Source organism: Pan troglodytes, chromosome 20 (genome assembly GCF_028858775.2).
Source record: "Pan troglodytes isolate AG18354 chromosome 20, NHGRI_mPanTro3-v2.0_pri, whole genome shotgun sequence".
NCBI classification, from domain to species: Eukaryota; Metazoa; Chordata; class Mammalia; order Primates; family Hominidae; genus Pan; species Pan troglodytes.
In genome coordinates this window covers 15,392,011-15,419,517 of record NC_072418.2, presented here as the reverse complement: position 1 = coordinate 15,419,517, position 27,507 = coordinate 15,392,011, and the positions used below count along the sequence as shown (strand labels likewise).

The window sequence follows — 27,507 nt, the reverse complement described above, 5'->3', positions numbered from 1 at the left end:
GCCCCAAGGCTTGCGGAGGGCCGCTGAAAATTTGCCATATTATATGAAGGGGGTGAACCTTAACAAATTGTCTCCTGCATCCCAAACTCGCTCCCCATCTGATCTTTATCTGGGGCAGCCCCCAAATTTGACCAGAAAGCTCTTATCGTTCACACTCGCCCCAGGAACCCCCAAATCCAGCCCCAGCTCCCCAGTCTCACTCTTCTGCTCCCCATGCACCTCGGTTGGTCTAGAGACCCTCCTGCCAATTTGAGTCTCAGCCAAAACCCCAAAGCGCGGCGACCCTGGCGCATGGCAGGACGGGATTTGTAGTTCCAGGGCTTATCGGAGGGTGGGGGAGAGGGAGGCCTTTACGCATGCCTTGGTGGCGGCTTTCTGCACGTGTTTCTCAGCCCAGGTTTCAGTCCAGCGGAACTGGCTACCTCGGAATCCCAACTGCTCCTTTAGGGTGTCTTCCGTGATTCTCCGAGTGGAGTTAGGCGCCTGCCGACACTTCCCTAACCTTGGAGGCCCGAGACTTGATTTTCATGAATGAACGGAGCCGGGACTGACTTTGCCTACGGCAAGTGGGTTGAGATAGCTGTTCCCCTCCTTCAGGCAGGGGCAAAAATTGACCTCTGCCTCTCTCGAGGGTCAAAAAGTTCCTCAGGGCAGGGTGGGTTGTTCTTTGGGATTAGAGCTGGTGAATTCATTAAATATCGGCTTAGGGAGGGGCTGAATACAGTAAAAGAACAGCCTTGAGCCTTGGAGGGTAAAGCCACGTTTTTAAGGAACAATTTAGAGCTGGCCAGGTCATGCTTAACTTGGATGATCTCTAATCGCGCGAACTGCTCTTATACCCATTTGACAAGTGGGGAAACTGAGGCTTCAAGTGGCAGGAGGTCTCCCACTTTGTTATCGGCAGGGCAGGGAGGGGAAACCAAGACGCTACAGGGTCTCCAGCCTTTTACCATCTGCTCCTCTCTCAAGAGAAGGAAAAACGGTGCCCTACTGTCTTCAGACGTCGGAAGGATCAAGAAGATTTCTTTCTTCATGACCCTGCCCTTGCCAGAATTTCCTGCGCTGTTCCACCTCATTCAACTTCAGGTAGGGAAAGGGATTAGGCGTGGTTCAAAGTTTATTTTATTAGTTCATTTCGTTTTATTCAAAAATTTATATCCTTGTGGCTTTTTCATCTCCTTGTAAAAACTATCAAACAGTACTGGAAAATAATGCAAAAAGTGGCAGAGGCTTCTGTAGGAACCCGGCTTGTCTCAGGCACTTACTTTGTCCTGCTTTCTTTCCTTTGTCTCTGGGGTATAAAGAGCACGCTCAGCTCTTTCCTTGCGCACACACAGCGTACTCCTCCCAAGTACCTCTGGATGGGGGAAGGGAGGCACATTTCAATTTTTAGTGGAGGAAGGTGACAAGGAGGGTGCTGGCTCTGGCCGAGGGGTTCCTGGATCCATCACACACAAAGTCCCCACGCGCTACCAAGCTCCTGGCTCCAGCTAAAGAGCTTGCGGTCAGGTCAGTGTAAGATGCTGGGAAAACGAGACCCTGGGAGGACCGGCTGGCTAGAGAGGCCAAAGAAACGGCAACTCTTTGGTCACGTGACCGGACCTTGTCTCAGCCCGGGTTTCCCAAGTGCCAGGGCACGTGTGAAGGTTGAACCTTCCGATTGGCTCGGCGGGACCAGTTTGAACGGAGTACGGGAGCCGCGGCGGCTCACCTACGGCCGCGTTTTTCTTTTTTTTTTTCTTTCTTTCTTTTTTTTTTTTTTTTTTTTTTTTTTAATTCTCTCTCTTTGGCTCCCTCCTTCCGCGCGAGTCTCTGGAGAAGCCGCAGCGCGAGTTGCCGCCGCTGCTGCCCGGGGCCGGGTAAGTGGGCCTCACTCAGAGCCCGACCCTCTTGGCCCCGGCTTGCGTCGACCCCCGCCGGGCACCGGGCCTGCGCCGCGCGCGGCCCGGGCGTCGGGGCCGCGCCCGACGGGGAAAGGCCGGGAAGCCGGTTGGGCCCGATCCTCCTGGCAGCTAGAACGGGCCGGGCGGGGGAGGGGGGAACCGAGCAGAGCTTAGGGGGTGGGGCCTCGGAGCCAGGCCATGTCGGGGCTCCTCAAGAAGAGGACCAGTGGGACTGCTGGGGTCGGGCTGGAGGGGATCTGATTGGGGGAAGCGTCTGGGGACTGCTTGGGGCCTGATTGGGGGACGTCGCGAGGATCGGGTGTGTGTAGGGGCCTGTTTCGGTGGGGCATGGTTGGGTCTGATTGGGGGAGGCCGCACTGAAAAGTTGAGCGGGGTGGGGGGAGGGGAGCTCGTTGGGTCCTGACAGGGAGGGGCGTCAGACTTCGGCCTAGAGGGTTTTCTTGGATCTGACTTCGAGGCGTTGCTGGGATCCGTTGAGGGGAATGCCCCGGGGGGTGTTTACCCAGGCCGAACTGGGGGAGGCTGCAAGGATCGGACCAGGGGGTTACTGACACGAGGTGGTGGGGGGCTCGGCCGAACTTGACTGGGAGAGGCAACAGAGATCCGTCAGCAGGGGTTACTACTGACAGGGTTGGAGGGAATTTCAGGGAGAGGCTTGGCCAGACCTGATTCCCGAAGGCGACTGGGATCGGTCCAGGGGGCTCCTATAGTGGGTTGGCCGGGCTTGGCTGGCTCTCATTCGAAGAGGCAGCAGAGACCTACCTGGGGACTGCTTTGGGCCTGATTAAGGGGAATCCTTAGAATTTGGCTAGGCCACAGAGGGGGATATCTGGCATCCACTGAGCTTGAAGGGCAGGAACAGGGGACAGGAGAGATCAGGACGATCGTCTTGGGACGGCGCATCTGGGGAAGCTCAGAAATTGGACTAGGGCAGGAGGCCTCTGGGATCTGGCAGAAGTTAAGGGCCGAGTGTCGGGGGAAGGGGACTCTTCAGGGACTGTGCCTGCATAGAAGAGACCACGGGGGCCGGGGCGCTATCACGGTCTGGGGCGGGGCCCCTGGATGTGGAGGCCGCTGGGCCCTCGCCCAGCCGCTGCGAGGGAGGTGGAAGCCTTCGGGCTCGGAGCCGGGGTCGGCGGCATGGGCCACCCTGGGACGAGGGCTCTTCGCTGGGTCCCATGAGGATCCGCCGGGCCCCGCCGCCGCCGCCTGTGGCCCGTTTCCACATCCCCCCTCCCGCGCTCCCGAGCCCGCGACTGCGCGGCCGAGGATGGCGCAGCTGGCGGGGACCCCGCACTTGGGCGGGCGTGGATCGGAGGCCTCCGCCTGTCCGCCGAGGGCGTTCCCGTCGTCATGCGGCCACCGCGGCCTCAGGGGCTCCACCTGGGTCTCACACGGAGCCCCAGAGACCCAGCGCTGACCCCGGCCCCTACCTCCGCAGCTTGCCTTGCGCCATGGACTGGCAGCCAGACGAGCAGGGCCTGCAGCAGGTCCTGCAGCTGCTCAAAGACTCACAGTCGCCCAACACAGCCACTCAGCGCATCGTGCAGGATGTATCCTTCCTTCCTTCCGGGGCTGGGGGAGCCGGGTAGATGTGTGCAGTTTCCAAAGGCCACAGAGAGAAAGAGAGGGACTGACTCCCCTAGTCCCCAGATTTTTTCTGCTGTGCGGAGGATCTGCCCTGGACAGAGAAGGATTACAATTCCTGGGTCCCATTTCCAGAGCTGCGGGGATTGTTATAGAAAATGATGAAAATTCCTAATGTTCATCGAACGCTAGCATCTACTCCATTAACTATTAAAGTAGGCCCTGGCCCAACGGGGTGGCTCATGCCTGTAATCGGAGCACTTTGGTAGGCCGAAGCAGGTAGATCGCTTGGGCCCAGGAGTTTGAGACCAGCCTGGGCAACATAGGGAGACCCCATCTCTACAAAAAATACAAAAAATAGTTGGGTGTGGTGGCATGCACATGTAGTCCCAGCTACTTGGGAGGATGAGGTGGGAGGATGGCTAGAGCCCAGGAGGTAGAGGTTGTGGTGAGCTGAGATTGTGCCACTGTACTCCAGCCACCCTGGGCGACAGAGCCAGACCCTGTCTCAAAGAAAAGATATATAGGCCAGGCGCGGTGGTTCACGCCTGCAATCCCAGCACTTTGGGAGGCCGAGGCGGACGGATCACCTGAGGTCAGGAGTTTTGAGACCAGCCTGGCCAACATGGAGAAACCCTGTCTCTACTGAAAATACAAAAATTAAGCCAGGTGTGGTGGCAGAAGCCTGTAATCTCAGCTAATCTGGAGGCTGAGGCAGGAGAATCGCTTGAACCTCGGAGGCGGAGGTTGCAGTGAGCGGAGATCATGCCACTGCACTCCAGCCTAAGTGACAGAGTGAGACTCTGTCTGAAAATAAATAAATAAATATTTAAACCATGAGCATGACTCACCCCAAAATTTGGATTCCCTCTTTAAAAAAAAAAAAAAATTCTTCATGGCCTGTTAGTGGGGATCGCTGACTAGTAGCTGCCACTTTAAGAGGAGTGGGATTCTCCTTCCCTCTCCTGCTCTGGCTGGGTCTTCAGGAGTGGATGGGAAACTCAGACATTTCCACCCAACTCCTTGTATGATTTTTTTTTTTTTTTCGAGATGGAGTCTTGCTCTGTCGCCCAGACTGGAGTGCAGAGGCGCAATCTCGGCTCACTGCAACCTTCACCTGTTGGGTTCAAGCGATTCTCCTGCGTCAGCCTCCCAAGTAGTTGGGAATAGAGGCACGCACACATCATGCCCGGATAATTTTTTTGTATATTTAGTAGAGATGGGGTTTCACCACGCTGGCCAGGCTAGTCTCGAACTCCTGACCTTGTGATCCACCCGCCTTGACCTCCCAAAAAGTGCTGGGATTACAGGCGTGAGCCACCGTGCCCGGCCCCTTATATGAATTTGACGTGTCTGAGGTGCTCTGTGTCATTGTGGGCTTATTAGGGAGCGGGATCCCCCAGGAGCTGGCAGCCTGGTCCCAGTGGTCAGAGATGGTGTCAGGTACATAGTGAGGGGATCCGGCTGGGGGAAGGCCTCTGTCTTCCAAGTCCCTTAACAGCCTGGCAGAAACTCAAACAACTCAATCAGTTTCCTGACTTCAACAACTACCTGATTTTCGTCCTGACCAGACTCAAGTCAGAAGGTACGCCCTCTGCTCCCTTCCATGCGATCGGGACCCTGCTTTCTCCCCCTGGGCCCCTGAACCTCAGCCTTCCTCCTCCCAGATGAGCCAACGCGCTCTCTCAGTGGCCTCATCCTCAAGAACAACGTGAAGGCACACTATCAGAGCTTCCCACCCCCTGTGGCAGACTTCATCAAACAGGAGTGTCTCAACAACATTGGCGACGCCTCCTCGCTCATCCGAGCCACCATTGGTGAGAGGGGCAGCGGGGGTTGGCCTCTGAGGACACACTGAACTCTCACTTCTCAGCATGTTAAGTGTAGTGCTTCATGGAATGCTCTGGCACCCTCTGTGGTAGTACTATTACTATTGCCATTTGATAGATGAGGAAGCTGAGGCACTGAGCTATTAAGGGACCTGTCTAGGTAAGCAGCAGAAGTCAGAAACAGCTGAGGCAGTGCAGGGCCACGCTCTGGAACCACTCCCTCCTGAAACAGTCCTTCTTGCCTCTGAGACAGTCATGCAACATCTAGAATTTTGTGTTCGGCCTTGGGCTGAGTGCTAAGGGTATAGCAGTTAAAATAATGCAGGTATTCATGTTTCAGGTGCAACAGAATTAGGTTTTCAGCAGAGCCTTTTCTGACTCTTGGAAGGTGGCCTGAGGAAGTTACAGAAAGATGACTAAGAATAGGCTCACGCCTGTAATCCCAGCAACTTTGGGAGGTCAGGGTAGGCAAATCACCAGAGGTTGAGTTCAATACCAGCCTGGCCAACATGGTGAAACCCCGTCTCTACTTAAAATACAAAAAACTTAGCTGGCCAGGCATGGTGGCTCACACCTGTAATCCCAGCATTTTAGGAGGCTGAGGTGGGCGGATCACAAGGTCAGGAAATCAAGACCATCCTGGCCAATGTGGTGAAACCCCATCTCTACTAAAAATACAAAAAATTAGCTGGGCGTGGTGGCACTCGCCTGTGGTCCCAGCTACTCGGGAGGCTGAGGCAGGAGAATCACTTGAACCCAGGAGTTGGAGGTTACAGTGAGGCGAGATGGCGCCACTGCACTCCAGCCTGGCAATACAACGAGACTCCATCTCAAAAAAAAAAAAAAAATTAGCTGGGCGTGGTGGTGAACATCTATAATCCCAGCTACTCAGGAGGCTGAGGCAGGAAAATTGCTTGAACCCAGGAGGCAGAGGTTGCAGTGAGCCGAGATTGCGGCACTACACTCCAGCCTGGGCAACAGAGCAAGACTCCATCTCAAAAAAAACTAAATAAAATAAAAACAAAAAAATGACTTTTGGCTGGGTGCAGTAACTCACGCCTATAGTCCTAGCACTTTGGGAGGCCAAGGCAGGCGGATCACTTGAGATCAGGAGTTGGAGACTAGCCTGGCCTACATGGTGAAATTCCGTTTCTACTGAAAATACAAAAAATCAGTTGGGAATTACAGCTGGTGGGCACCTGTAATCCCAGCTACTCGAGAGGCTGAGGCAGGAGAATTGCTTGAGCCCGGGAGGCAGAGGTTGCATGCAGTAAGCCAAGATAATGCCACTGTACTCTATCCTGGGCAACAGACTGAGATTCCATCTCAAAAATAAAAAGTAACTTTTAGTCCTGCAAAAACCCCCTCCCAGGCCAGTAGTAGGATGTGGACTTCCTGAGCTCATTCTATGTGCCAGGCTCTTTGCTAAGTCACTGAAACTTACTGATCCAGGCTGAGCACGGTGGCTCACGCCTCTAATCCCAGCACCTTGGGAGGCTGAGGCAGGTGGATCACCTGAGGTCAGGAGTTTGAGACCAGCCTGGCCAACATGGTGAAACTCTATCTCTACTAAAAATACAAAAATTTGCTGAGTGTGGCAGCGGGCACCTGTAATCCCAGCTGCTTCAGAGGCTGAGGCAGGGGAATTACTTGAACTCGGGAGGTGGAGGTTGCAGTGAGCCAAGATTGTGCCACTGCACTCCAGCCTGGACTACAGAGTGAGACTCCATCTCAAAAAAAAAAAAAAGAGAAAAAGAAACCTACTGATAACCTTAGGAGGCCGGTTTTCTTTATCTCTTCTGAGGGCTGGAAGCACTGAGGCACACAGAATGAGGGGGTGTGGCTAAGGTTCCACAATCCTCACTGTGTACCTACCCATTGCAGGGAGCACCTTTCTCATTGAGTTTCCACCCTTGGGAAACACTGCCATCTCATGGCAGCAAATACCATCTCTGCACTTAACAGAACCCATATCCAGCTCTGTCACCAGATATGTGCACTGTCCTGGCACCTCAGATGCCTGCTGTATGTAACTCCTGGATATCTAATAGGCAGTACAAGCATCCCTGCCACCTTCCTGCCCTTACCTCCTTTCCCTCTCTCATCATGTCTGTCCTTACGCCAGGCCTTTGCACCATAGAGTCCCCTGCCTCAGATGCCCTTTCCCCAGAAACCTGGATGATTCCTCCCTCGCCTCCTTCACCTCCTTCAGGTCTTGGCTCAGATATCAAGATGTCACCTCAACGAGGCCTGCTCTGGCCACCCAATTTAAAGTTGCTACCTTCACCTACAACCCTTTCTCACCATCTTTTCTGCTGTATTTCCACCCTTAGTCCTTGGCATGTGGCCCCTCCCAGTTGTTTGTTTTTGTTTTGTTTGTTTTTGAAATGGAGTCTTGCTCCATCCCAGGCTGGAGTGCTGTGGCGTGATCTCTGCTCACTGCAACCTCTGCCTCCCAGGTTCAAGTGATTCTCCTGCCTCGGCCTCCCGAGTAGCTGGGATTACTAGTGCCCCCCACCACACCCAGCTAATTTTTGTATTTTTAGTAGAGACGGGGTTTCACCATGTTGGCCAGGCTGGTTTCGAACTCCTGACCTCAAGTGATCCACCCACCTCGGTCCCCCAAAGTGCTGGGATTACAGGCATGAGCCACCCATGCACGGCCCCTCCCAGTTTTTTTTGCTAATTTATCTTTACTTCATAGCTTGCTTCCAGCTCCCAAGGGTGAGGATTTTGTGTTTTGCTCTGTGCTGTGCCTCAGGGCCTGGAACAGAGTTGACTCACAGTAAGGCTCAGGGTGCTTACTGAGTCAAGGAGTACCCTTCTACCTATGTCAAGGCCAGGAGCGGTGGCTCACGCCTGTAATCTCAGTGCTTTTGGAGGCCAAGGCAGGAGGATTGCTTGAGGCCAGGAGTTTTAGGCCAGCCTGGGCAACATAGTGAGATCCCATCTCTACAAACAATTTTAAAAATTAGTTGGGCGTGGTGGCATGTGCCTGCAGTCCCAGCTACTTAGGAGGCTGAGGCAGGAAGATGGCTTGAGGCCAGGAGTTTGAGGCTGCTGTGGACTATTGATTGTGCCACAGCAGTCCAGCCTGGGCAAGAGAGCTAACTCTATCTCTTAAAAAGAAAAAAAAAAGGAGGGGGGCTGTGGAGGGCGTACATGGGCTAGGGAACAGAAAGGCAGCACTGGGGGTGTCCAGTGGGAGGGGGAGGTGCTGGGCAGCCCCCGCCCAGCCTCAGGCAGCGTCCTTTCCCGGCCGCCCCAGGCATTCTCATCACCACCATCGCTTCCAAGGGTGAGCTGCAGATGTGGCCCGAGCTGCTGCCCCAGCTCTGCAACCTGCTTAACTCGGAGGATTACAACACTTGTGAGGTAGGCAAGAAGCCATGGATGGCCAGAGCGGGTGCTGGGGGGCTGGGACCACCACCCACCACCCACCTTTGTCTCTCTGCCCCTCTGCACTCAGGGAGCCTTTGGAGCCCTGCAGAAGATCTGTGAAGACTCATCAGAGCTTCTGGACAGTGACGCCCTCAACAGGCCCCTCAACATCATGATCCCCAAGTTCCTGCAGTTCTTCAAGCACTGCAGTCCCAAGATCCGGTGGGTGCAGCTCCCTGGGGGCTTCCAGGGAGCCTGGAGTGGGCAGGGTCAGGGTGACCCACGTGTCTGCTCCCCGCCAGGTCCCACGCCATCGCCTGCGTGAACCAGTTCATCATGGACCGGGCCCAGGCGCTGATGGACAATATTGACACCTTCATCGAGGTGGGCCGCTGGGCTGGGGGTGGGCAGGGCGAGGACTGAGGGCCCCTACAGCTGACCCTGTTCCTCCCTGCAGCACCTATTTGCCCTGGCCGTGGATGATGACCCCGAGGTGCGGAAGAATGTGTGCCGTGCCCTGGTGATGCTTCTGGAAGTGCGGATTGACAGGCTCATCCCCCACATGCACAGCATCATCCAGGTGTGCATGGTCGAGGCCAGCCCAGGCGGGCAGGCAGGGGGCCGGTGGCAGGGGTCAGGGAGCCACCCCCAGCCAGGCCAGGCCTCAGCTTCTCCCCCCTACCACAGTACATGCTGCAGAGGACCCAGGACCATGATGAGAACGTTGCCCTTGAGGCCTGTGAGTTCTGGCTGACGCTGGCCGAGCAGCCCATCTGCAAGGAAGTCCTGGCCTCCCATCTGGTCCAGTGAGTGCTGCTGCTGCCCACTGTCCTACCCCAGCTTCGACCCCTTGCTATGCCTCTGCCTTCCCTTCTGGTCACCTGCTGTGCTTCTCTCAGTCCACATCCTTGTCAGTTTACATTCAGTATATATTTATGTGTAAGTGGTAAGAATGCCACTTTTTGAAGACTTCAAAATTAGGTAACTGATAGGTGGAAAGAAATGAAAAATCAATGGCCACATGTGGTGGCTGACACCTGTAATCTTAGCACTTTGGGAGGCCGAGGCGGGCAGATCACAAGGTCAGGAGATCGAGACCAGCCTGGCTAACACGGTGAAACCCCATTTCTACTAAAAATATAAAAAAATAGCTGGGCGTGGTGGCGGGCGCCTGTAGTCCCAGCTGCTCGGGAGGGTGAGGCAGGAGAATTGCTTGAACCCAGGAGGCTGAGGTTGCAGTGAGCCAAGGTCGTGCCACTGCACTCCAGCCTGGGTGACAGCAAGACTCCGTCTCAAAAAAAAAAAAAAAAAAAGAAATGAAAAATCAACAAAGGCTTCAGGGGTATGGCTGTATCCAGGAGCTCAAAGGATGTGAAAGGCATCTGTGTGGTCTCAGATCTGCTTCCCTTGTGTTGGCTTCATTCTTAGGCACAACCTTCCCTCTGGGTAGTGCTGTAGCCTTCTGTGCCTTTCCAGCTTAGGAACTTCAGAGTAAAGAAATTTTCGACCAGTGTTTCCAACAAAAGTCCTAAAACTGACCCTCCTTGACAAACTTGGATTGCTTGCCTCTCTCCAAATCATTTTTTTCCTTTTTATTTTGAGACAAGGTTTTGCTCTGTCATCCACGCTGGAGTGGAGTGTCAAAATCATGGCTCACTGCAGCCTTGACCTCCCAGCTGAAGCAATCCTCCTACCTCAGCCTCCCAAGTAGCTGGGATTACAGGCGCATCCCACCACACCTAGCTAATCTTTTCTAAGTTTTAGTAGAGATGAGGTCTTGCTAAGTTGCTCTGGCTGGTCTCGAATCCCTGGCCTCAAGCAGTCCTCCTGTCTTGGTCTCCTAAAGTGTTGAGATTACAGGTGCGAGCCACTGTACCCAGCCCCCAGATCATTATTATTATTATTTTTAAATTTCTGTTTTTGAGACGGAGTCTCACTCTGCTGCCCAGGCTGGAGGGCAGTGGCACAATCTCGGCTCACTGCAACCTCCGCCCCTTGGGTTCAAGCGATTCTCTTGCCTCAGCTTCCTGAGTAGCTGGGATTACAGGTGCCTGCCACCATGCTCAGCTAATTTTTGTATTTTTAGTAGAGACAGGGTTTCACCATGTTGGTTAGGCTGGTGTCGAACTCCTGAGCTCGTGATCCACCTGCCTCAGCCTCCCAAAGTGCTGGGATTACAGTCGTGAACCACCGCGCCTGGCCTTATTTTATTTATTTATTTATTTATTTGAGATACAGAGTCTCACTCTGTCGCCCAGGCTGGAGTGCAGTGGCAGGATCTTGGCTCACTGCAACCTCCACCTCCTGGGTTCAAGTGATTCTCCTGCCTCAGCCTCCCAAGTAGCTGGGATTACAGATGTGCGCCACCACACTGGGCTAATTTTTTTTAATTTTAATTTTTCTTTTTATTTATTTATTTATTTGGAGATGAAGTCTTGCTCTGTCACCCAGGCTGGAGTGCAGTGGCGCCATCTGCACTCACTGCAACCTCCGCCTCCCAGGTTCAAGCGATTCTTCTGCCTCAGCCTCCTGAGTAGCTGAGACTACAGGCGAGCGCCACCAAGCCCAGCTGATTTTTTGTATTTTTAGTAGAGATGTGGTTTCGCTGTGTTAGCCAGGATGGTCTTGACCTCCTGACCTTGTGATCTGCCCATCTCAGCCTACCAAAGTGCTGGGATTACAGGCATGAGCCACCATGCCAGGCCAATTTTTTTTATTTTTAGTAGAGACGGGTTTTCACCATGTTGGCCAGGCTGGTCTCGAACTCCTGACCTTGTGTTCTGCCCACTTTGGCCTCCCAAAGTGCTAGGATTACAGGCGTGAGTCACCACGCCCAGCATATTGTATGTTTATTTATTTATTTATCATTCATTAGAGGTGAGGTCTCACTATATTGTCCCAATTGGTCTCAAACTTACGGGCTCAGGCAATCCTCCTGCATTGGTCTCCCAAAGTGCTATAATGACAGGTGTGAGCCCCTGTGCCTGGCCCCAAATTATTGATAACAGTCTAGGGCTGGGCAGACGGCTCCTGGGGAGTGATGACACCTAGATGAGCAGGTGATGAAGGCTCTGTCACTTACAACTCTGGGCTGCAGCTGAGGGGCTGGCTGCCTAGTCTGTTTGCTCCCCTACCCTGGCTAGTCTCTGCCCTATCTCAGGAAAGTGGCCAGGAATAGGACCGCATGTCCCTGCCTTAATGTTGTGCTAGGGACCAGGCACTGTACCAAGATTTTCAGTGTATTCAGGGGTCTGTAATCCACTGAGTGGCCAGGCCTGGGTCAAGAGCTTTCCTGCAGGCTGAGTGCCATGGCTCATGCCTATAATCCTAGCACTTTGGGAGGCTGAGGCAGGAGGATTGCATGAGCCCAGGAGCGTGAGGCTGTGGTGAGCTGTGATCGCACCAGTGCACTCCAGCCTGGGTGATAGGGTTACGTAGGGACCAGCCCCACAGGGTCGGTGGGTCTCTTCCTGTGTGCGGCGACGAGAGAGTGTAGAAATAAAGACACAAGACAAAGAGATAAGAGAAAAGGCAGCTGGGCCCGGGGAACCACTACCACCAATGCGCGGAGACCGGTAGTGGCCCGGAATGTCTGGCTGCGCTGTTATTTATTGCATACAAGGCAGAAGGGGCAGGGTAAAGAATGTGAGTCACCTCCAATGATAGGTAAGGTCACGTGGGTCACGTGTCCACTGGACAGGGGGCCCTTCCCTGCCTGGCAGCTGAGGCAGAGAGGGAGAGGAGACAATGAGAAAGACAGCGTATGCCATTATTTCTGCATATCAGGGACTATTAGTATTTTCACTAATTTACTACTGCTATCTGGAAGGCAGAGCCAGGTGTACAGGATGGAACATGAAGGCAGACTAGGAGTGTGACCACTGAAGCACAGCATCTCAGGGAGACGGTTAGGCCTCCGGATAACTGCGGGCAAACCTGACTGATGTCAGGCCCTCCACAAGAGGTGGAGGAGCAGAGTCTTCTCTAAACTCCCCCGGGGAAAGGGAGACCCCCCCCCCCCAACTTTCCTGGTCTGCTAAGTAGCAGGTGTTGTTCCTTGACACCTTTTGCTACCGCTGGACCATGATCCGCCTGGTAACGGGCGTCTTCCCAGATGCTGGCGTCACCGCTAGACCAAGGAGCCCTCTGGTGGCCCTGTCCAGGCATAACAGAAGGCTCGCACTCTTGTCTTCTGGTCACACCTCACTATGTCCCCTCAGCTCCTATCTCTGTATGGCCTGGTTTTTCCTAGGCTATGATTACAGAGCGAGGATTATCATAATATTGGAATAAAAAGTAATTGCTACAAACTAATGATTAATGATATTCATATATAATCATATCTAAGATCTATATCTGGTATAACTATTCTTGTTTTATATTTTATTATACTGGAACAGCTCGTCTCCTCTGTCTCTTGCCTCGGTGCCTGGGTGGCTTGCCGCCCACAGGGTTAGACCCTGCTTCTTAAGAAAAAAAAAAAAAAACCTTTCTCTGGAGGCAGGAGTGGTATCATTTATATCCTAATCATAGCGGCAGAGACTAGATTCCGATAATTCCCCAGAGGGAAATGGATCAATTTGCACCTAGCAGTACCATCATGCTCTGCAGGGTCTGCTCTGTGGCTGATTGGGGGGCTGGTCACTCTGTTGGCACCTGTTTGCCTCCTCCCCAAGCTGTGCCTCCCCCCAACTTTTGCCACGGCCCCTGCATCCCCATAAACAGTCCCTCTCTGTGCAGGTTGATCCCCATCTTGGTGAATGGGATGAAGTACTCGGAAATTGACATCATCCTGCTCAAGGTCAGGCAGGGCCCACCCAGCATGGGTGGGCATGGGCGTGGGTGTCGTGGCTGTGGTCCCCAAAGTACTTAACTGTCTGCCTGTCCCCCAGGGGGACGTGGAGGAGGATGAGGCTGTCCCCGACAGTGAGCAGGACATCAAGCCACGCTTCCACAAGTCACGCACGGTCACACTGCCCCACGAGGCTGAGCGGCCTGATGGCTCCGAGGACGCGGAGGATGACGATGATGATGATGCTCTGTCTGACTGGAATTTGAGTGTGTGCCCCTGCCTGGGGGGGGTGGTGGGGTGGCAAGCCCTGGACTCCCTCTTGGGAGGTGACTAGAAGCTGAGGCAGAAGCTGATTAGAAGCTGATTGTGGCCGGGCGCAGTGGCTTACGCCTGTAATCCCAGCACTTTGGAAGGCTGAGGCGGGCGGATCACGAGGTCAGGAGATCAACACCATCCTGGCTAACACAGTGAAACCCCGTCTCTACTAAAAATACAAAAAATTAGTCGGGCGTGGTGTCGGGCGCCTGTAGTCCCAGCTACTCGGGAGGCTGAGGCAGGAGAACGGCATGAACCCAGGAGGCGGAGCTTGCAGTGAGCCGAGATAGCGCCACTGCACTCCGGCCTGGGCGAAAAAGTGAGACTCCGTCTCAAAAAAACAAACAAACAAAAAAAGAAGCTGATCGTGAAGATTCTGAGCATGATCTCTGATCCTGGGAGTGCAGTCAAGGAGGGTTGGCCACCTGCCTGAGGGGCCGCCCTGAGCCTCCCCATTGTTCCCCCTTCCCCAGGGAAGTGCTCGGCGGCTGCACTGGACGTCCTCGCCAATGTCTTCCGGGAGGAACTGCTGCCCCACCTACTCCCACTACTCAAAGGCCTCCTCTTCCACCCCGAGTGGGTGGTCAAGGAGTCGGGCATCCTGGTGCTGGGCGCCATTGCTGAGGGTGAGTGCGCCTGATCTCTGAGCCCTGTGCTGGCATGAGACTGTAGGGCTGGCCCACATAACTAGCCACACCAATGCCTCAGTTCTCCCTGGAGGCCTACTCACCCCACTCCAAACAGCTCTGAGATCTCAATTCTCCCCTTGGTTTCTGGGCCTGAAAGGAACCCCTGGAGCCCCACAGTGCAAGGCCTCTTGTTCATTCTTGCAGGCAGGCAGTTCTTTCATGTTGTAAGCATAATTACAGCAACAATGATAATAACAGCAGGCACAGCTGCATGCTTGCCTCGTGCACTTATGTAGACAAACATCCTTGGCCCTCACCACCACCTGATGAGCTGGGTGCCGGATCCCAGTTTCGAAGACGGGGAAACTGAGGTACAGAAAGATTGATGCCACTTCCTTACAGTCACTCAGGGTGTGTCTGGGCCTTAAACCTGTTCCTGGCTGCCGGGCTGGCCTGCCAGAGTCAGTAGTAACCCGTGGGAGGTGGTGTTTCATCAAATTCAACCTGGTGTTCTGTAATCGGTGGGGTTTTCAGGCTCCCATGGTCCCGGTGGGACATAAAACTTGTTACAGGAGGGCTTTGTGAGTCCGTTGGAGGCATCATATACCATTGCCTCAGCATCCAGACCTGTGCCAAAAATTTCAGGCATGGCAGCAAAAACCCTCAACCTTGTAAGCTTTCAAAATTTGTCTAAAATTTGTCTAGTTACTGTGGTGCACGCCTGTAATCCCAGCTACTCAGGAGGCTGAAGCAGGACAACTGCTTTAGCCCAGGAGTCCGAGACCAGCCTGGGCAACATAGGGAAACCCTCTTTCTACAAAAAATTTTTTAAAAAGGCCAGGTGTGGTGGCTCATGCCTGTAATCCTAGCACTTTGGGAGGCTGAGGCAGGCAGATCGTTTGAGCCCAGGTGTTCAAGACCAGCCTGGGCAATATAGTGAGACCTCATATCTACCAAAAAAAAAAAAAAAAAAAAACCTGATAAAATTAGCCGGCGTGGTGGTAAGTACCTATAGTCCCAACTAACTGGGAGGCTGAGGTGAGAGGTCAAGGCTGCAGTGAGCCATGATTGCGCCACTGCGTTCCAGCATGGAGAACAGACTGAGACCCTGTCTCAAAAAAAAATTGTCTAAAGAAATGTTTCGACATGTAATATGTGTTTAATGTATCTCATATCTCATGTTAATAGGGTATATATCACACAATACGCTTACATATGTTAATAGATTACATAAGCTGTGTTATTTATTTATTTATTTATTTGAGACTGAGTCTTGCTTTCTCGCCAGGCTGGGGTGCAGTGGCATGATCTCGGCTCACTGCAACCTCCGCCTTCCAGGTTCAAGTGATTCTCCTGCCTCAGCCTCCTGAGTAGCTGGGACTACAGGTGCATGCCACCACGCCCAGCTAATTTTTTTGTATTTTTAGTAGAGACAGGGTTTCACCACGTTGGCCAGGATGGTCTCTATCTACTGACCTCATGATCTGCCTGCCTTGGCCTCCCAAAGTGCTGGGATTACGGGTGTGAGCCACCTTGCCCAGCCAGCCACCACGCCTGGCCTCTTTTTTCTTTCTTTTTTTTTTGAGATGGAGTCTTGCTCTTATCGCCCAGGCTGGAGTGCAGTGGTGTGATCTTGGCTCACTGCAACAACATTCTGCCTCCCGGGTTCAAGCAATTCTCCTGCCTCAGCCTCCAGAGTAGCTTGGGATTGCAGGAATTCACCACCAGGCCTGGCTAATTTCTTTTTTTTTGAGACGGAGTTTTGCTCTTACTGTCCAGGCTGGAGTGCAATGGCGCAATCTTGACTCACTGCAACCTCTGCCTCCCGAGTTCCAGAGATTCTCCTGCCTCAGCCTCCCAAGTAGTTGGAATTACAGGTGCCCACCACCGCACCTGGCTGATTTTTGTATTTTTAGCAGAGACGGGGTTTCTTTCACCGTGTTGGTCAAGCTGGTTTCGAACTCCTGACCTCAGGTGATCCATCCGCCTCAGCTTCCCAGAGTGCTGGGATTACAGGCGTGAGCCACCGCACCCGGCCTGTATTACATGTTTATGGTAAAAAGATCTATAGGAGTTGAGCTCAAACTGGTAAACATAGATCTTGTGTCTTGGATTATTGGCGATGTGCTATTATCTTTGTTCTCTTTAAATAAAAGAGCAGAGTTCGTGATATTAAAAAAAAAAAACAAAACCCTGGGTGTGGTGGCTTAAGCCTGTAATCCCAGCACTCTGGGAGGCCAAGGCGGGTGGATCACCTGATGCCAGGGGTTCAAGACCAGCATGGCCAACATGGCAAAACCCCATCTCTGCTAAAAATACAAAAATTAGCCAGGTGTGGTGGTGCATACCTGTAGTCCTAGCTATTGGGAGGCTGAGGCACGACAATCACTTGAACCTGGGAGGCAGAGGTTGCAGTGAGTGGAGATCACACCACTGCACTCCTCCTTGGGGGACAGAGCGAGACTCTGTCTCAAAGAAAACATTAAAAAATTGTTAAAAATGGCTGGGCACAGTGGCTCACGCCTGTAATCCCAGCACTTTGGGAGGCCGAGGCGGGTGAATCAACTGAGGTCAGGAGTTCGACACCAGCCTGGCTAACACGGTGAAACTTCGTCTCTACTAAAAATACGAAAAATTAGCCACACGTGGTGGCCCACGCCTGTAGTCCCAGCTACTCGGGAGGTTGAGGCAGGAAAATTGCTTGAATCAGGGAGGCGGAGGTTGCAGTGAGCCAAGATTGTGCAACTGTACTTCAGCTTGGGCAACAGAGCAAGACTCCGTCTCAAAAAAATAATAATAATAAATTAAAAAATTAAACAAAAATAAGGAGAAATAGAACAATCATAAACGGCCAGACACCTATAATCGCAGCACTCTGGGAGGCTGAGGTGGGATCACGTGAGGTCGGGATTTTAAGACCAGTCTAGCCAACATGGTAAAACCCCGTCTCTACTAAAAATACAAAAATTAGTTGGGTATGGTGGCGGGCGCCTGCAATCCCAGCTACTTGGGAGGCTTAGGCAGGAAATCACTTGAACCCGGGAGGCAGAGGCTGCAGTGAGCCCAGATCACACCACTGCACTCTAGCCTGGGCAACAGAGCAAGACTCCATCTCAAAAAAAAAAAAAAAGAAAACTCACAAACATCTTAAGAACTGTTTCAAATGCAAAGTGCTTTTATTCCATTTGGGTCACTGCTGCCCCATAAAACCCCACTCACTATGTAACGGAGCCAATTTTGAATTAACACATGAATTCAATTAACACATGAATTAATGCATGAATTGAATTAACGCAATAACACGGAGCTCTTTGGCTGGGCGCGGTGGCTCACGCCTGTAATCCCAGCACTTTGGGAGGCCAGGGCGCGTGGATCACGAGGTCAGGAGACTGAGACCATCTTGGTCAACATGGTAAAACCCTGTCTCTACTGAAAATATAAAAAATTCCCCGGGCATTGTGGCAGGGGCCTGTAATCCCAGCTACTTGGGAGGCTGAGGCAGGAGAATTGTTTGAACCAGGAGGTGAAGGTTGCGGTGAGCCATGATCGTACCACTGCGCCCCAGCCTGGGCGACAGAGCGAGACTCTGCCTCAAAAAAAAATAAAGATAACCCGGGGCTTTGGGATGAGAGGCTTCTGTTGTTTCCTGTGCCTGCCTTTACCTGGCTCTGTGAAATGAGTCTGGGCCAGTGATTTAAACTCTAAGCCTCAGTTTCCCTATATGTTGTGTGCGGCTGACTCTTCTCTCCATAGGGTGGGTGTGGCTGGGCCCAATCAAACTGCCCCCTCTTGGTTCCCTTTCCTTGTAGGCTGCATGCAGGGCATGGTGCCCTACCTGCCCGAGCTGATCCCGCACCTGATCCAGTGCCTGTCGGATAAGAAGGCCTTGGTCCGCTCCATCGCCTGCTGGACGCTGAGCCGCTATGCCCACTGGGTGGTCAGCCAGCCACCCGACATGCACCTCAAGCCCCTGATGACAGAGCTGCTCAAACGCATCCTGGATGGCAACAAGAGGGTACAGGAGGCGGCCTGCAGGTGACCCTGGACCCCTGATCCCACAGCCCCCACTCTCCCCTGGCCACCCTCTGGGAAGTGATGACACCTGTGACTGTTGATGTGGAACTGATTTATCGCGTATTCGTACTGGCTGATCCTGAGTTGCCCTCCCCAACTGCCCATGGCCCAGTGTCACCTGCCATGGTCCACTGAGCCCCCGCTTCATCCTCCCTCCCACCAGTGCTTTCGCCACCCTGGAGGAAGAGGCCTGCACGGAGCTGGTGCCCTACCTCAGCTACATCCTGGACACCCTTGTCTTTGCCTTTGGGAAATACCAGCACAAGAACCTGCTCATCCTCTATGACGCCATTGGCACCCTGGCCGACTCTGTAGGCCACCACCTCAACCAGCCGGTGAGACCCCAGAGCGGCCCCCGCCTCCCGATCCCCGTGCCCCTGGGCATCCAGTGACCTGGTGGCAACCCCGTGTTGCACGCCAGGGACGTGGCCGTGACCTCGACAGGCAGGCAGACAGACCCGGCCCCGCCCTCGCCCTGCTCCCAGTCTAGTGGGGGAGAAAGACAGTTATGAGACAGCGTGGTAAGTGCTGTGCTTCGGGAACCAGGAGGCAGTGACCCAGGCTCCCGGGGGGTGGGGTGGGGCGGGCGGTGCTTGGACAGGTGAGAAGAATGAAGGCCTCGAGGTCTGGCCAGATGGCAGGCCTTTCAGGGTCCCATGAGCCACGGTGAGGCGCTCAGGCCTCATCACTCGGGCAACAGGTGCCTGAGTCACAGTCTGCCACCCCGACCCAGGGAGTGCCCATTTCGTGCTCCCTCTCCAGGAATACATCCAGAAGCTGATGCCCCCACTGATCCAGAAGTGGAATGAGCTCAAGGACGAAGACAAGGACCTCTTCCCCCTGCTGGAGGTGAGTGGGCTCCTGCCCCTCACCCGAAACCCATCCTGCCCACCCTGCCTGAGTTCTCCCCACCTGCCTTCCTCCCTGCCAGTGTCTGTCATCGGTGGCCACCGCCCTGCAGAGTGGCTTCCTGCCTTACTGTGAGCCCGTCTACCAGCGCTGTGTCACCCTGGTGCAGAAGACACTGGCTCAGGCCATGGTGAGCAACCCTAGGCCCGTCACCTGTGCTTCTGCATTGGCCTGCCTCGGGCCTGCTCCACTTACCCGTGCCCCTGTCGGCATCTGTGTCTAGATGTACACCCAGCACCCCGAGCAGTATGAGGCTCCCGACAAGGACTTCATGATCGTAGCACTGGATCTGCTCAGCGGCCTGGCCGAGGGCCTGGGTGGTCACGTGGAGCAGCTGGTGGCTCGCAGCAACATCATGACATTGCTGTTCCAGTGCATGCAGGTGGGTGGGGACCCTGGACAGTGATGACACCCAGCAGCCTGCGTGGGCTGCCCCTGGTGGGGAGTCAGGGCCTGGTTGTGCCCAAAGGAAATCAGGGAAAAGGTGCTGTTCTAATTATTTTAAAGAGTAATCCTGGAGGCCGAGGCAGGATTGCTTGAGCCCAGGAGTTTGAGACCAGCCTGGGCAACATAGTGAAACCCCAGTTGTAAAATTAAAAAAAAAATTTTTTTTAAAAGCAAACAGTATTGAAAATAGAAAATGTGAGGCCAGGTGCTCACGCCTATAATCCAGCACTTTGGGAGGCTGTGGCAGGTGAATCACTTGAGGTCAGGAGTTTGAGAGCAGCTTGGCCAACACGGTGAAATCCCGTCTCTACGAAAAATACAAAAATTAGCCAGGCATGGTGGTAGGTGCCTGTAATCCCAGCTACTTGGAAGGCTGAGGCAGGAGAATTGCTTGAACCCAGGAGGCAGAGGTTGCAGTGAGCTGAGATCATGCCACTGCACTCCAGCCTGGGCAATAAACTGAGACTCTGTCTTCAAAAAAAAAAAAAAAAAGAAAGAAAGAAAGTAGAAAATGTGAAAGCCCAAGTCCCTGCCCCAGCACAGTTGGCTCTCTGTATCTGTGGGTTCTACATCCCAAGATTCAAGTAACCTCAGATTGAAAATACTCAGAGGAAAAATTACATCTGTACTGAACGCATACAGAAGTTTGTTCTTGTTATTATTCCCTAAACAATACAGTATAACAACTATTCCCATACTGTTGACATTGTATTAGATATAAGTGATTTAGAGATGATGCTAAGTGTACAGGAGAATGTGCATAGGTGCATATGCAAACACTATGCCCCCTCCACCGCCCCCCACCTGTTTTTTGAGACAGAGTCTCACTCTGTCATCCAGGCTGGGGTGCAATGGTGTGATCTCGGGTCACTGCAACCTTCACCTCCAGGGTTCAAGCAGTTCTCCTGCCTCAGCCTCTCAAGAAGCTGGGACTACAGGCGTGTCCCACTATGCCTGGCTAATTTTATTGTATTTTTAGTAAAGACAGGGTTTTGCCATGTTGGCCAGGCTGGTCTCAAACTCCTGACCTCAAGTGATCTGCCTGCCTCGGCCTGCCAAAGTGCTGGAGATTACAGGCATGAGCCACTGCGCCTGGCCCTAACACTGTGCCACTTTATATCAAGGACTTGCACATCCGTGGATTTTTATATCTGCAGGGACCTGGAAAGAATCCCCCACGGACACTGAGGGATGACCGTTGGGGCACTGCCATCTCCCATTTGCAGATGTGGGCTGGAGGCTAGGGAGGTTAAGGAACAGCTGGGAGCTCTAGAACTGGAAAGTGGCAGAGGCTGGACATGCACCAGGGACTGTGCCCCCTGAGCTGTCCTGGTTAGAAGGAGGGGAGCCTAGCCACACTGATCTTTCTTGAATCCCCAGGACTCGATGCCTGAGGTGCGGCAGAGCTCCTTTGCCCTCCTGGGAGACCTCACCAAAGCCTGCTTCATCCATGTCAAGCCCTGTATCGGTACGACACTCGCCTTGTCCCTAACCCATGACCCCAGCCCCGGCCTCAAGTGATGGAGAGCAATACCCGGGGATGACTGTGACCACATTGGGATGTATTCGTACTGTCTGATGGGGCCTGCTGGACTAGGTCCTGCAGCTTACCCTGGCTGGCCCTCCTTCTCAGCACCCCTGTTTCTCCCCACCAGCCGAGTTCATGCCCATTCTGGGCACCAACCTGAACCCAGAGTTCATCTCCGTCTGCAACAACGCCACCTGGGCCATTGGTGAAATCTGCATGCAGATGGGTGAGTGCCCTGCAAGTGGCAACACGCGCCCCCCATTAGCCTGTTCTCAACCTGGGGGCGGGAGCCTAGCTCTGACTGACAGCTTCCTTCAAGGCAAGTCTCTGGGGGGTCGTCAGGGGTGGAGCCAAGCAGAAAGGTCATTTGTGATTGGCTTCTCTAAAGAGGAGGGATAGGAGGGCTGTTCTGATTGGACCGTTTTGTGTAGTTGGCTAAAAGACTCATTCGGATTGGTTGGGTGACTTTGACTTTTTTTTTCCTTTGACTTGGGCAGCGTGTTGTCACCTTAGCGACTCCAGAGAAGCCTCTGTTGTTTGGAGGGTGTGGGTCTGTCCCTGGTTGGCCAGGGATTCTGGTTGGCCAGGGATTCTGGGTGGGGATTAGCCGGAGAAGGTCTTTTGTTTCCTCACTGGTAGTGGTTGGCCAGTCTCTAGTTGGAACTGGGGCGAGTAGTGAGTGAGGTGGGGCGGCCCCCTGGCCCCTGTGGGTGGCGGGGGCTGTGCAGGGCTCTGACTGGGTGCTCCCCCAGGGGCAGAGATGCAGCCTTATGTGCAGATGGTCCTCAACAACCTGGTGGAGATCATTAACCGACCCAACACACCCAAGACACTGCTGGAAAACACAGGTGGGCACCTGGCCCGGCTGCTGCCTGCACCCCTGCCCGCCTTCTGGAGGTGGGGTTCTGGGCTGGGAAGGGCATCAGAAAGAGCCTTGTCAAGGAACCAAGGAGGGTGTCTGGAAGTACCTGGAAGGGGGCACTGGGAGAAGCCCCAAGAAAGATGCAGCCTCAGGCTGGGTGCAGTGGCTCACGCCTGTAATCTCAGCACTTTGGGAGGCAGATCACCTGAAGTCAGGAGTTCGAGACCAGCCTGGCCAACATGGTGAAACCCCATCTCTACTAAAAAATACAAAAATTAGCCGAGGGTAATGGCACGTGCCTGCAATCCCAGCTACTTGGGAGGCTGAGGCAGGTTGCAATGAGCCAAGATCATGCCACTGCACTCCAGCCTGGGCAACAGAGCAAGACTCCATCTCAAAAACAAAACAAAACAAAAAAAAAAAAACAAAAAGGAAAGGGAAAGGAAAGAAAGAAAGATAGATGCAGAGAGACCTGGGAAGAGACTCAGGTGTGATGAGGAGGACCGCTGGCTGGGCCAAGCTTGGGGGACCAGGGTGGCTGCAGTAGCCATTCCTTTGGGGCTCATGGGGCGGGGCTTGGTGCCTTGTGCCAGAGGCCCCGCCACGTACCGTCCCGGGGCCGCTCGGGGTTGCAGGTCGCCTGACGAGTCCCTCTGCCATTCCAGCCATCACCATCGGCCGCTTGGGCTACGTGTGCCCCCAGGAGGTGGCACCCATGCTGCAGCAGTTCATCCGGCCTTGGTGTGTGTCCACGTGTCAAGCCTGCTGTGTGGTGGGCGGGACGGGCCCAACCCCCTCCCTCGCCTGTGCATTTCCAGCCCCATCTGCCTACTGACTCCCTGCCCTGCCCCACCCCCACAGATGCATGTCCCAGGCCCACTCACTGATCCCCAGTGACCCAGCCCTCCACAGATGCATGCCCAGCCTGCCCTCTGACCTCCAGCTGCTCACCTTCCCACAGGTGCACGTCCCTCAGGAACATCAGGGACAACGAGGAGAAGGACTCAGCCTTCCGCGGCATCTGCATGATGATCGGTGTCAACCCGGGGGGCGTTGTGCAGGTTGGGGCAGCTGGGCTCTGAGGGCAGGCGCGGGCGCTGGGCTCGGGCGGCCCCTCACCTGGGATCCGTCACGTTTCAGGACTTTATTTTCTTCTGCGATGCTGTAGCCTCCTGGGTGAGCCCGAAGGATGACCTTCGGGACATGTTTTATAAGGTGAGGCTCTGTCTGGGCCCTGATCTAGTTCCGGGAGCAGGCAGGGGTGAGACCATCTGGTAACAATGGGGCCTGGGGATGGGGGAAGAGGCGCACTCCCCTTGTTCTGCCCCTGCCTACCCCTCACCACCACCCTCCCCACAGATTCTCCACGGTTTCAAAGACCAAGTTGGGGAAGATAACTGGCAGCAGTTCTCTGAGCAATTCCCGCCGCTGCTCAAGGAGAGGCTGGCGGCTTTCTACGGGGTCTAGGTGATCATGGAGACTGCCAGGTGAGGAGACTGCAGCTGGCAAGTCAGCACTGTCTTGGGGGCCGAAAGGTCCCAGGCCATGACCTTCCTCCTCCCCCTGCAGGTTTCTGTCTGCGTCGTCGTCGGAGGGATTACTGGGGAGTGCGCTGCATCCGGAAGTCGCTGTGCCCTGGTTGAGGGGGGTTAGGGAGGAGTGAGTGGGACTCAAATCCAGATGCCTTCCCCGTCCGTCCGTCCGTCCGTCCATCCGTCCACTTGCCCTCCTGGCAGGTGGGTGGGGCCACCATGCTCATCCTGCAAACGGGGAGGTGGGGGGGACTTCTGGTGGGCAAGGGCCCCTGGGCTCTAATAGGGTCATCTCTGGCAGCCCACTTGGGCCAGCTACATGGGAGGGAGGAATTACACAGCTGACCGAATCCGGCTTCGGATGAGGTGAGGGAGGAGCAGGTCAGGAGGGGGGCCCTCGTAGGGACGCGTACACTCACACGGACACATGTAGCCACACGCATGTGCGGGTGCCATAACCGGCGAGGCTGGGCCAGCCGCTCCACCATTTCCCCGACTGCATGGAGACAGTAGAATTAGTGAACCCCTGAGTTAACCCGTAAGGCCTTCCGTGTAACCTGCATCTAGAGTTTAAGAAGCTTCTGCTGTTTTGCCGGAATTGGCGGTGACTGGGGAGGGCTGGGTGGGTGGGGGGCCTCAGGCGGGATCTCGGGGCGGGGGGAGGAGGATGGTGACCTTGGGAGTCGCCCTGTCAGCACGCACATGCTTGGGACCCGCTCCACACACTCCCTGCCAGCTTTGTTGCAGCCTCAGCTGGTGGTGTCTCCGTCCTTATCCTAGCCTAGCTCGCAGGGTGAGAACCACTGGAGTGGCTGGGGCTGGCCAGAGGTCACCGTTTCTCCTTCCTGTGTGCTCCAGTGGCTTTTGAAGACACTGGGTTGGGACCTTTTTCCTGAAGAGAGCTGGGTGTAGCCAGAGCTACTGGCACTTACCCCGAGCATCTCTCTCTGTAAGCAGCTTCAGGGGCAGTCCGTTTCTCTGTGCTTCTGAAAGCCCCCTTCTCACGTTTCAGGCCCCAGTTTTAACTCAAGGCCTGGGGCAGGGGCGTTTGATTGATGATGACAGAGGACACAGGTTTATGCTTTGCCAGCAAAAAGGAAACCAAGGCTTGGTGGAAGGGAAAGGTGGTGTGTCCCCTGTTCCCTATTCCATCTCCCTGGGACTTCCTGCTCATCATAGTACCCAGTGAGCCCAGAGATCCTACTAGACTGGGTCAGCAATTCTAGAGAACCTTCCGGAATAGTGTGGGAACATGGTCAAGGTGGGAGGGGCTCCCCTAGAGAGGGTGGGGGTGTAGTTACTTCCCAGTTGGCCAGAAAACTGGGCCCTGCAGACCCCCTTAGCATTTTTTCCCTTTTTTTCCTTCCCTGCTTTCTACTTCTTTGGGGAGCCCCTTGTGTTTTGGAGTTTGACTGGAGTCTCGCATCCTGGGGCCTGCTCCATCCATCCCTCCTGGGCGCCAGACCCTCCATCCAAGCCCTGTGTCTTTCCATAGTCAGGGTCAGGCCCTGCCTCTATTCCAAGGGGCACTCAGTACACATTCCATAAATTAGCTGGGTGTCCCTGCACGCCCACCCCATGAAACTCGAGCAGGTCTCTGGAAGCCATTTGTTAAAAAAAAAAAAAAAAAAAAGTTTTAAAAATACCTTTTAATTTTCTGGTAATTCCAGTTCTTTGAAGCATCCTCTGCTGGGTCTTGGGGTGTGTGGATGGATTGGCTGTCTGATGGGATTGGTAACCCCTCGCTACTCAAGATGGGGGGATACAAACACCTTCAGGGAAGGGGAGCCTGGTTCTTCTCGTTTTCCTTTTTTTTTTTTTTTAAAAAAAAACTATTTAATTTTTTAATTTATTTTTGGTTGTTTTTTGCACAATGAAGTTTCAGCTTCTCAACCTTCTCCCCTACCCAGGGCTGTGGACCCAGACTGGCCTTGAGCCACAGTCCCTCTTTCCCTCCTCACCCTCTTCCCCCTGCGGGCTCCCGGGTCTGTCCATTTGTTACTGTGCTGTGCTGGGGATTGGCGCCGAGGTGGCGTGAGATTCCACTTGTGTAGAACTTTGTTGAGTAAAGATCAGTTTCTTGTGAACTCCTTAGTCTGTGGCTTCCTGTGTCCTTGGCTTTGGTAGTGAAGAAATGTCGGGGGCACCGGGGATACTTGAGAGTGGGAAGATAGACGAATGTGAAAGATGGAAGATTAAATTTGTAACGTATATGAAATGTGCAGCTCATTCTCTGGGACTTCAGCTCACTAAGGGTGAGCCATTAGTGTCACAGCCCAGGTTCAAGATGCCCCTCTGCCGTACTCTAAACTGAGTGGTAAGGGGTGAGGCCTTGCCGCACTCTTATCATCAGCTGACCCTGGGTCAAGGTTTTTGTAGAAGGCTCAGCCCAGCCCCAGGCCGAGGGTAATTTAATTAATATTAGTTACAATCACTCAGGCAAATGAGTAGTTTCAGCTGTGGGGGGAAACCACAATCTTCAGAATAAAATCTTTCTTTTTTTTGAGACTGGGTCTTGCTCCGTCACCCAGGCTGGAGTGCAGTGGCACAATCATGGCTCAGTGCAACCTCAACCTCCCTGGCTCAACCAGTCCTCCCACCTCAGCCACCCAAGTAGCTGGGACTACAGGTGCATGCCACCATGCTGGCTAATTTTTGTATTTTTTGTAGAGGGGGTTTTCGCTATGTTGCTGAGGCTGGTCTTGAACTCCTGGGCTCAAGCAATCCACCTACTTTAGCCTCCCAAAGTGCGGGGATTACAGGTGTGGGCCACCGCCCCCAGCCAAAATAAAATCTTACTGCAACCTTGGTGTGGCCCAAAGATCAACGTGGGAAAATTTAAAAATACTGACACACATCCAATATTCAACAAATAAGGCCTGCATTCTAGTGAGAGGATAGAGTATAAAAAGTGGAACTGTGCTAAGTCCTATAGAGAAAAACAGGAAGGCAGAGAGAATGGTGGGGGAAACGGTTGAAATCTTATGTAGGGTGACCTGCAAAGGCCACACTGAGAAGACGATGTTTGAACAGAGCCATGTAGAGAAGAGTGTCAAGTAGAGCAAACAGCAAGGACTGCGCAGATGACCTACGTGGATTGGTTAGCTGCCTGGCTCAAAAGAGGCTTGCAGTAAATACCTGCAGTTTTTTTGTTTGAGACGGAGTTTTGCTCTTGTTGCCCAAGCTGGAGTGCAATGATGCCATCTCGGCTCACTGCAACCTCCGCCTCCCAGGCTCAAGTGATTCTCCTGCCTCAGCCTCTGAGCAGCTGAGATTACAGGTGCCTGCCACCACACCCGGCCAATTCTTTGTATTTTTAGTAGAGACGGGGTTTCACCTTGTTGGCCAGGCTGGTCTTGAACTCCTGACCTCAGGTGATTAACCCACCTTGCCTCTCGAAGTGGTGGGATTACGGGCCTGAGCCACCGCACCCGGCCAACATGCTGTTTTAGTAAGTGTGATGTTAGGCCGGGCGCAGTGGCTCACGCCTGTCATCCCATCACTTCGGGAGGCTGAGGCGGGCGGATCACGAGGTCAGGAGTTTGAGACCAGCCTGGCCAACATAGTGCGACCCCGTCTCTACTAAAAAATACAAAAATTAGCCGGGTGTGGTGGCGCGTGCCTGTATTCCCAGCTACTCTGGAGGCTGAGGCAGGAGAATCGCTTGAACCCGGGAGGCGGAGGTTGCAGCCAGCCGAGATCGCGCCACTGCACACCA

At 53.8% G+C, this 27,507-nt stretch overlaps 1 protein-coding gene and 2 non-coding genes across 9 annotated transcripts; all 3 read left to right on the top strand.

Annotated features, from left to right (window-relative positions):
- Positions 1-377: 377 nt before the first annotated feature.
- TNPO2 (transportin 2) lies at positions 378-25,876 on the top strand. Of its 7 annotated transcripts, none has more exons than XM_063801253.1 (26): positions 378-566; positions 972-1,086; positions 3,346-3,457; positions 5,001-5,076; positions 5,159-5,308; positions 8,589-8,695; positions 8,790-8,923; positions 9,004-9,085; positions 9,159-9,281; positions 9,389-9,507; positions 13,442-13,502; positions 13,594-13,759; positions 14,282-14,434; positions 18,247-18,472; positions 18,675-18,846; positions 19,274-19,360; positions 19,443-19,550; positions 19,644-19,802; positions 21,248-21,335; positions 21,523-21,621; positions 22,148-22,243; positions 22,923-22,998; positions 23,219-23,318; positions 23,398-23,472; positions 23,617-23,744; positions 23,827-25,876. In XM_063801253.1, the coding sequence occupies exons 3-25, from the start codon at positions 3,359-3,361 to the stop codon at positions 23,722-23,724; spliced, it is 2,664 nt and encodes an 887-aa protein (XP_063657323.1). In that variant the 5' UTR covers positions 378-566; positions 972-1,086; positions 3,346-3,358; the 3' UTR covers positions 23,725-23,744; positions 23,827-25,876. The 7 variants fall into 7 exon arrangements, with proteins under 7 accessions (XP_063657323.1, XP_054528723.1, XP_054528724.1 ...); XM_054672748.2 differs by having other exon boundaries at positions 22,893-22,998; XM_054672749.2 differs by lacking the exons at positions 378-566; positions 972-1,086 and adding an exon at positions 1,650-1,859.
- Positions 18,524-18,593, top strand: LOC112206497 (small nucleolar RNA SNORD41). Its single transcript, XR_002940857.1, has one exon. It is a non-coding gene; the product is annotated as a small nucleolar RNA SNORD41 (small nucleolar RNA).
- Positions 21,377-21,453, top strand: LOC129138144 (small nucleolar RNA ZL2). Its single transcript, XR_008541174.1, has one exon. It is a non-coding gene; the product is annotated as a small nucleolar RNA ZL2 (small nucleolar RNA).
- Positions 25,877-27,507: the final 1,631 nt, after the last annotated feature.